The following is an 8,670-nucleotide window of genomic DNA, read 5'->3' as shown; positions in this document are numbered from 1 at the left end:
CTTGGGCCTAGCAGTTGATCCACTCTCCTCCTGGATGCATATTGTATCATTCCTCGCGTCTTGCAGAAGAACCTTGTCCTCAAGGTTGAAAGTACGTTGAATATCTTTCCAAGGCTCCCAAGTAGCTTCTTCTGGAGGAAGACCTTGCCATTGCACCAGAACTTCCAAGTGTGAAGACTCACCAGAAATATTCTCACGGGTTCCTAATATGACTAATGGACTAAGTAAAGGCCCATTATTATAATTACTTGACGGAAGCGTTCCCGCTACTGAAGGTGGAGGCCCATGATGTGGTTTCAAAATAGAACAGTGAAATACTTGATGGATTTTTGAAGTCTCAGGAAGAGCCAAATGATAGGCCACCGGCCCAATCCGATTAAGGATTTGAAATGGTCCAAAATAACGTTTCGCCAATTTCTGTGGAGTCTTACCGACAAGAGAAGTTTGGCGATATGGCCTGAGTTTAACATAAACCCAAGCTCCCACCTCATACTGAACATCGCGGCGATGAGAACCAGCCATTGCTTTCATGCGATCCTGAGCCTTTTGTAAATTTTGACGTAAAGTGGATAAAATGTCATCCCGTGAACTAAGTAATTGATCCGCAGCCTCCACTTGTGATTGACCCAATATATAACCCAGCAAAGAAGGAGGAGATCAGCCATAGACAATTTCAAAAGGGGTATATCCAGTTGCCGAGTGAATAGCAGTGTCATAACACCATTCTGCCCAAGGAATGAATTGACTCCATTTGACTGGTTGTGCATTACAAAAAGCACGCAGATATTGCTCAAGAGTTCTATTTAGAACTTCAGATTATCCATCAGTCTCAGGGTGATAAGCAAAAGACATCCGCAATTGTGTCCCACTAGCTTTGAATAATTCTTGCCAAAACTTACTGAGGAATATAGGGTCCCGATCAGAAACAATACTCTTTGGCATGCCATGTAATTTGCCCACGACATCAATGAAAAATGTAGCCACTTGATATGCTGAAAACTGTGTAGGAAGAGTGGCAAAATGGGCTGCTTTGGAGAAACGATCAACAACCACCAAAATGGAAGTGTGCCCACGGGAAGATGGAAGGCCAGTAATAAAATCCATGGCCAAGTCTTCGCAAACGCGATTTGGCAATGGAAGAGGTTGAAGCAAACCAGCAAGTTTTTGAGGAACATATTTAATTTGCTGGCACACCACACAGTTTCTAATAAAAATCTTCACATCCTTAAGCATAGAGGGCCAAAAAAAATTCTCTTGCAATCGATGAAGTGTCTTAACAAGACCCACGTGTCCCCCTAAAGGGGTTGCATGAAATTCTCTCATAAGGGTCTCACGAAAGGGAGACGTTGCAGGCAACCAAATTCTGCTTTTATAAAAAATCAACCCATCTTTCAATTTATAATCTGAAAATGCAGTAGGGTCTTGATTTATATCATGTAAAAGTTGGGCAAAACTGACATCACCCTGTAATATAGCCCTTAATTCCTCCAAAAACTGAAAGTGAGGAATAGTGATCACATAAGAAAGACCCAGATTATCTTCTGCAGTAATTCGAGAAAGAGCATCGGCCGCCACATTGGAACTACCAGCACGATATTGAATCGTATAATTATATCCAATGAGTTTACTCACGTAGAATTGTTGCTCTGGAGTCTGCACAGTTTGAGTCAATAAATCTTTTAGAGGTTTGTGATCAGTCTGAATGATAAAAAAGTTCCCCAACAAATATTGACACCACTTTTTAATGGCTGCAGTTATGGCATGCAACTCCCGTAAATATGTAGAGGCCTGCATCATCCGAGAACAAAACTTTTTACTAAAAAAAGCAATTGGTCGTTGATCTTGAGAGAGAACCGCACCCATAGCTATGCTAGAAGCATCTGATTGAATAACAAAAGGCTTCGAGAAATCTGGTAAAGCCAAGACTAGGGCTGTGGACATCACATGCTTCAGTTTATCGAAAGCTATCTGAGCTTCGGGAGACCACTGAAATGCATCTTTACGAAGTAAGTCTGTGAGAGGAGAGGCTAAAGCAGCGTAACCTTTAATGAATTTGCGATAAAACCCCGTTAGTCCCAAGAATCCTTTCAATGCTCTCACGGAAATAGGTGGTGGCCACTGTAACATTGCCTCAATTTTTTATGAATCTGGTCCTACCGATCCCGCACTTACCACATGGCCCAAGTACTCAACTTGTTGTAAAGCAAATGAACATTTGGATTGTTTCAAATAAAAATGGTTGGCATGTAACAATTCAAAAGTGATTTGTAAGAGTAATAAATTATCCTCCCATGTAGTGCTATAGATCAGTATGTGATGAGTCATTATTTTCTTCACTTCACTTAGTTTACTGTACTAAAATTAATCAGGGGATTGTGCTTAATTGTTCAGTATTTTCCCGTTTGTACTGATTGTGCTTAATTTGATCAGAGATTCTTATTTTATTTAATTTGAATTATCTGAGAATAATTATTTACATTATGGAGTGCAGGGAAAATTCTGTAAACATTTTAGGACATTTGGAAGAATATTTATTTACACTGTATTATCTAGTCAAAGTCGTACTGCATTGAATTAATTTGTGTATTGATATGTGTAATGAAATATTTTTCTTGGATTTATAAAAGAAAAATAGGCTTGGCATCATTACACCTCACGGTTTATAGCTTTGGAAGATGACAATTTTGCTGCCACATTTACTAAGTAAATGTCACGGACATACACATACCACCTTGGTCAATGAGAAATTCAACACACATTGAGAACAGACATGGTATGCCACATGTGTTCAGAATGAAGTTTTACAACAGCTGGCTTATTGCACGTGGAAATTATAGGCATCATTTTTTGTCATGAAACACCAATTGGCATAGCTACGTCCAAGCACAGGGGATTGATTGAAGAAAAATGAGGAAGCTAGATGCTAGGGGAGGAGACAAGCCTAAAGCTTATGGTCAGAAGGAGACAACACACAAGGATTTGGAGGTCTCTCTTAAAAACTCCTTCCTCTCGGCAATTTGGGGGAATCTTTTCTTCTTTTCCCGTGGAGGATAGCAAGTGTATTGAAGGGATGATGACTTGATGAAGGAGAAGAAGGTGCTGGTGTGAGAATATACGTCCAAAGAGCTAGAGGAGGGAAGCAAAACTGTATTTGATTCTTGAATCACTGCTGGAAGAAGACATAAGACCAAGAGGCAGCTAGTTTGTTTCCTTCACTTTACTTTGCTTTGCTTCTTTGTATTTGAATGTTTTTCTTGAAGAAAACTGGAACTATATTTCATGTTGAATGAATAGCTAATGTTTATGTTGAATTCTGATGGCAAGTTCCAATTGATTTTCTGCATCTTTATGTAAACTCTTCTAGCCTTCTGTAACCTTGGTGAAAAGTGTAATTGGTCTTGTGTTGAATCAAGTTTTAGTAGTAGTAGAAAGTGAGGAGTTGATTTACCTTTCATAGAAGTAGGCTTCCTTCACCTAAGGAAAAAAAAAATATTTGTTTACTTGGAGAATGGAATTCTCGGTGTAGAGAAGTAGTGAAACCATATGCTTGTTTGTTTTTGACGTGGTGAGGAAGAGAAGAACTTTGTTGTTTGAGAAGAGGGAGAAGTGAATTTATTTAGCTTGTGACACGGTGATGAGGTTCTAAATTTGGCAAATATACATTTCATTTTGCTTTAAGGAAGTGTCACGGTCCTACTTGTTTTCATCTTCAAATCAATATGCTTGGTCATCTTTGCTTGCTTTTAGATAATGCCGTGTTATTGACTCCTTGCAGCAGCCCCTTCCACCCTTTTCACTTTGTTTGGTTTCATTTAAAATGAAGAGAAACGTGAATCATTCATGCAGCACCTATTTTGGTTTCTTAGAATAAGATTCCTTTTGTTATTATTAAGAGAAGAAGTGATTGATTTTAAATGGAAAGTAAGAAATAATTGGTGGAGCCGTGTGAAGAGTTCTCTTTCACGTGAACAAGAAGTGGCTCATGGCCTATGATTGTATTTCTTCATGAGTGGTCATGACTAGATGGAGTGGTAGAATACGTAAATAGCTTTCAATTAATGGCTTTGAATTATCTTTGAGAAATGAGTGGAGTATATGGTGATTAAAATATAATAGATGTTGGAAGTGCATGGTGAAAGGGAGAAATCAAGAAGAAGCATTACCATTTAAATTGCTTTTTGGATGTACCTCATGAAATTCTCACGGCCAAGATAACAAGGAGAAGCATTTAACTTATTTTAATTCTCTTTGCATGCACACCAAGGTACGTCACGGCCAAGGGGTTGTTTTAAAGCATTTGCTATTTTTCAATTTCTTTTGGTAGATGAATTGGTTTTTTGTATTTTAGTTTTTTTCTGGAATTATTTTTGTAGTTTCATGTTGTTGTAATCTCATTGTAATGTACTAATTTCATTTTTTTTACTGTCTTAAGTTCGGTTTACCGTTTTAAATTTTATTTAAACTTTAATTTATTTTTCAGAACAAAAACAAAACTAAAACCCCCCATTACGTGTTGACAAAAGACTGAACCACATTTGGTCCCTGTGAGACGACCTAGGAGTCACTTCCTAACACTGTACTGCATTCTTAATTGCACATCAAATTTGATCGGCCGCGACAGCTGTATCTGTATGTCATAAAAAAAACGATGATAAATTTACGCAGATGCAGTCGAAAGAGGGCGTTCATGGTGGCTTGAAAAGTTGCAGGCGCATTCCAAAGACCGAATGGGAGAACCCGAAACTCAAAATGCCCATCGTGGGTACGAAAGGCAGTTTTATGAATGTCGTCCAACTTCATGCGAATCTGATGATATCCTTGTAGTAAATCCAATTTGGAAAACCAAATGGCAGACCCCAATTCATCCAATAATTCATCAATGGTGGGTATGGGAAAACTATTTGGAACAGTGATGGCATTCAAAGCCCTGTAATCAACACAACAGCGCCAAGTGTTATCTTTCTTCTTAACCAAGAGGACCGGAGATGAAAATGCACTGGTACTAGGCTGAATCTCTCCTGAAACAAGCATTCGGGCCACTTGAGCTTCAATTTCTTGTTTTTGAGAATAAGGATAACGATATGGGCGAACCTTAACAGGAGCAGAGTTGGGTAATAAAGTAATAGCATGGTCAGTGGGTCGTTCAGGGGGTAAGGAAGAAGGCTCCTCAAATAAGGATTGGAACCGATTCAATAAAGTGGAAAGTTCATGATTATCGGTTGGAATCACACAAAAGTATGTAGCAGAGTTTGACACAGGCGGCGGCAACACAGTAAGATGAAAACATTCAGCAATATGGCCCCACTTGTACAATTTACGTAAATGATGAACCGACAGTGGCAAAGAATCATTATTAACGTCACCTATCAATTTGGCCATTTGGCCTGACCAAGTAAATTGCATGGTAAGGTGTTCATAGTCGGTTAAAACAGGTCCCAAACTCTGAAGCCATTGCACTCCCAACACGGCCTCGGGCCCGCAAAGATCAATTAAATGAAAATCCACCATAAAAGCTTGATTCTGGATTAAGAGAGGGACCTGAGTGCAAACCTGAGAGCAAGTCAAGGCATGTCCATTGCCAACCATCACCGATAGTGGTTTCGTAGGCTGAAAAGGTAAACCCAATTCATGGGCTCGCTTAGATTGAAGAAAATTATGAGAACTTCCGCTATCAATGAGAATGCAAACGGAATGCTCCAATATTTGTCCGGTGACGCAAAACATTTTGGAATTAAAATGCCCTGATAATGCATTTAAACTCAACTGCGCAGAGTCAGGGATAGTGGAAGCAGTAGAATCGTCTGGAGGAAGATCGGAAGATATAGTCTCCTCATCGTCATGCACGAGAAGAAAGAAACGAGACTTGCAACGATGCCCAGGATTATATTTCTCATCACAGTTGTAACATAACCCACGTTCACGACGATTTTGCATTTCCGAAGCTGACAAACGCTTAAATGGAACAGTTGGCGTAAGTGGTGTGGGGAGGAGAGCTTGGCGTGGTGTCGTTGGTAGAGATCGTGCAACTGGTACAGTGGAACTCCGTTGAGGCTGTTCGATAGAGTTAAATTTGTCCTCTTGAAGCTTGGCCAACTCCGCCGCTTCCGAAAACGACACCGGCTGGAAGGCGAGCACCTCACGCTGAATGTCTGGATGAAGACCAGATATGAAACACTCGAGCAAAAAAGAAGGAGGAACGTCGGTGACCCGATTTGCAAGGCCTTCAAAATCATTGAGATATTGCAAAACAGACCGAGTCTGGTAAAGCTTGCAGAGTCGTCCCTTCACATTCTGAAAACGAGATGGAGCAAAGCGTGTTTCCAACGAGTGTAAGAAATCCTTCCAAGAACGAAGGAACTGATTTCTCTCCATCCACTGAAACCAACTAAGGGCGGGTCCATCCATATAAAAGGAAATGATCTGAAGACGATCGACTTCTGGGGTTTGGTGATAGTCGAAAAAACGAGTAACGGCAAAAATCCAGTCTAACGTGTTGGACCCATCAAAACGAGGACAATCCAACCGAATCTTGGGAGTTTGCTTCGGAAAAGATGATTGCGTTAAGGGTTTTTGTTTGATGGAAGCAACCTCTGAAGAAAGATCATCGATGCGAGCTGTGAGTCGTGACACTTGCTCAATGAGAAGGTCTATTGTAGACGGTTGAGAGGTCGTCATTGAAAGCACCAAATGATAGGAAATAGAGTGAACAATTCTGGTATTCGAGGTACCAGGCCTCCAAGCAAAGAAGATAGAAATTTGGTAAAATGATATCCCCTTTTCCAAGTTTTATTATCATATTTATATTCTCTGCATCACTAACGGTTTATCCGTATATCACGGTAACCATGTAAATACAGTAAGAAAAGGTTCTAACAGAAAAGATTCGCACAAAACAAACATAATACTCTCTCTCTCAGTGCACATATTCATCCCAATCTGTAGGTCTCCTAGTATTTCTCTTGGGCCTAGCAGTTGATCCACTCTCCTCCTGGATGCATATTGTATCAGCGGATGACTCTAATCTAATGGAAGAATAATGACAAAGTTAGTGGTATGCTATTATAATTGTCTAAGGACAATATTTTTATTAATAGTATGATTTGTTGCTTTGTTTAGTCTCATCACTAATTTTACGAAAATGCAATTGCAAGTTGATAGAAGAAGCCTCTCTAACAATCATTGGCTGCATTCAAATCCAAAAACAAATGCTTATAATAACAAATAACCCTACATTCATATATTAAAAACTATTGATCAAGGCAGTCGATCTAATCGGTTGGAACGGTCGATGAGTAAGTAAATAAGTAAGTTGATGTCGGTTTGATCGAAATATCGTTTCATCAATAGGTTGAGTTAGTCAAGACGTCAATCGATCAAGATGGTAGATTAATCAATCAATCTAATTTATTGACTACAATACAATAGCATAATTAGTAACTATTTAAAATTAATATTAAACATCTTCTCAATACGTATAAAGGAAAAAACAATGTTCTATTGAATAATTTCATAAAATAACAAGTGTATAGATGTGATGTATTTGTAGTAAATGAAAATTTTGACTGTGAGTGTAATATTTTTAGTAAACTATGTTATTCTAAATGTACATATACTATTTATCAGGTTTTTTATATGATATAATCACGTGGGATAGATATTAGTGCAAAACAGAGTTTTTAAGTATCTTATTTCGAATTTTTTAAATCTGTTTTATAATACATTTAGATAACGTAAATTTTATGTTTGTTGTTGATCAACAGAGTTAAATTTTAGTTTTAGTAGATTTTAAAAAAATAGAAAATGTTGGTTTGTTATAAACATCAGAAAATAATTTCCGAGATTGTATGTTTTTTCTAATAAATGAGATTTATACATACATTTATATTCTTACACAAACTCAAATGGTTAGATACATGTTGCATTCATGCTAAAAATGGGATTTTCATCTTAAAAGTAAAATCACTTTAGACTCGCTTAATGTAGTAATTATGAGTATTCGTTTCTTGACCAAGATAGAAACAAGAAGCAAAACGTTACAATACCAGAAAAAAAACATACCTCATCAGTTCAGAATTAACTAAACTAGGAATTTTTTCAAATAAGTTCAAACATAAACTAATTTTAACACTTAAAACCTCACTGCACCAAGGCTAATAACTGAAAACAGCCATTGACTTATATTCCAACCTAAATTCTTCTTTAACCAAAAATTTACAGAATCTTAACATGACAAAATGTGCGAAGTTTTGGACAAAAGAACGTGACTCTATAACTTAATGGTTTGCACCCAAACAATAGTTATCATTGAACTAAAAAAAATTATTCCAGCAGCCATGGACAACTTCACTTCAAGCCACACTACCAAAATGATACATAATTTCTTAATGTAACCCAAATATGTGCTTCATGTCGATGACGATGGCCCTCTCACGGGTGGAAGGGGAGGAGAGAAGAGGGTCCAATATGTGGAGGTCACGAGCGGGGAGGCCAGCTGAGAGAAGAGACGGCGAGTTGGATGCTGGTTTTTGATGCTTGGGAAGTCAAAAGGTTTCCTTTCTTCCTATTTTCTCGTCAATTTATATCACACTTACTATCCTTGATATTTAATGAGTTTTTTACATATTTTTAATTTTTTTGTTTATTTTCAATGACAAATACTAGTGCTAAAAA

The 8,670-nt window shown here is 38.0% G+C and overlaps 2 protein-coding genes across 2 annotated transcripts in view; both read right to left on the bottom strand.

The window, feature by feature from the left end:
• The window catches only part of LOC108321509 (uncharacterized), a 567-nt gene extending 45 nt beyond the window's left edge, over window positions 1-522 (bottom strand). Inside the window, exon 1 of the mRNA XM_017553280.2 lies at window positions 1-522. This exon is cut by the window's left edge and continues 45 nt beyond it. Coding sequence (XP_017408769.2) covers window positions 1-522 — 522 coding nt within the window.
• Window positions 523-4,587: 4,065 nt separating this feature from the next.
• LOC108321508 (uncharacterized) lies at window positions 4,588-6,675 on the bottom strand. Its single transcript, XM_017553279.2, has one exon. The coding sequence runs from the start codon at window positions 6,673-6,675 to the stop codon at window positions 4,588-4,590; it is 2,088 nt and encodes a 695-aa protein (XP_017408768.2).
• Between the last annotated feature and the right edge of the window lie 1,995 nt (window positions 6,676-8,670).

Source organism: Vigna angularis, chromosome 11 (assembly GCF_016808095.1).
Source record: "Vigna angularis cultivar LongXiaoDou No.4 chromosome 11, ASM1680809v1, whole genome shotgun sequence".
In the NCBI taxonomy this organism is placed as follows: Eukaryota; Viridiplantae; Streptophyta; class Magnoliopsida; order Fabales; family Fabaceae; genus Vigna; species Vigna angularis.
This window is presented reverse-complemented; position numbering and strand designations above follow the sequence as displayed.

What these genes read in the sequence shown, in the direction of transcription:
- LOC108321508 (XM_017553279.2), bottom strand. Translation starts at nt 6,675, where the DNA reads ATGACGACCTCTCAACCGTCTACAATAGACCTTCTCATTGAGCAAGTG.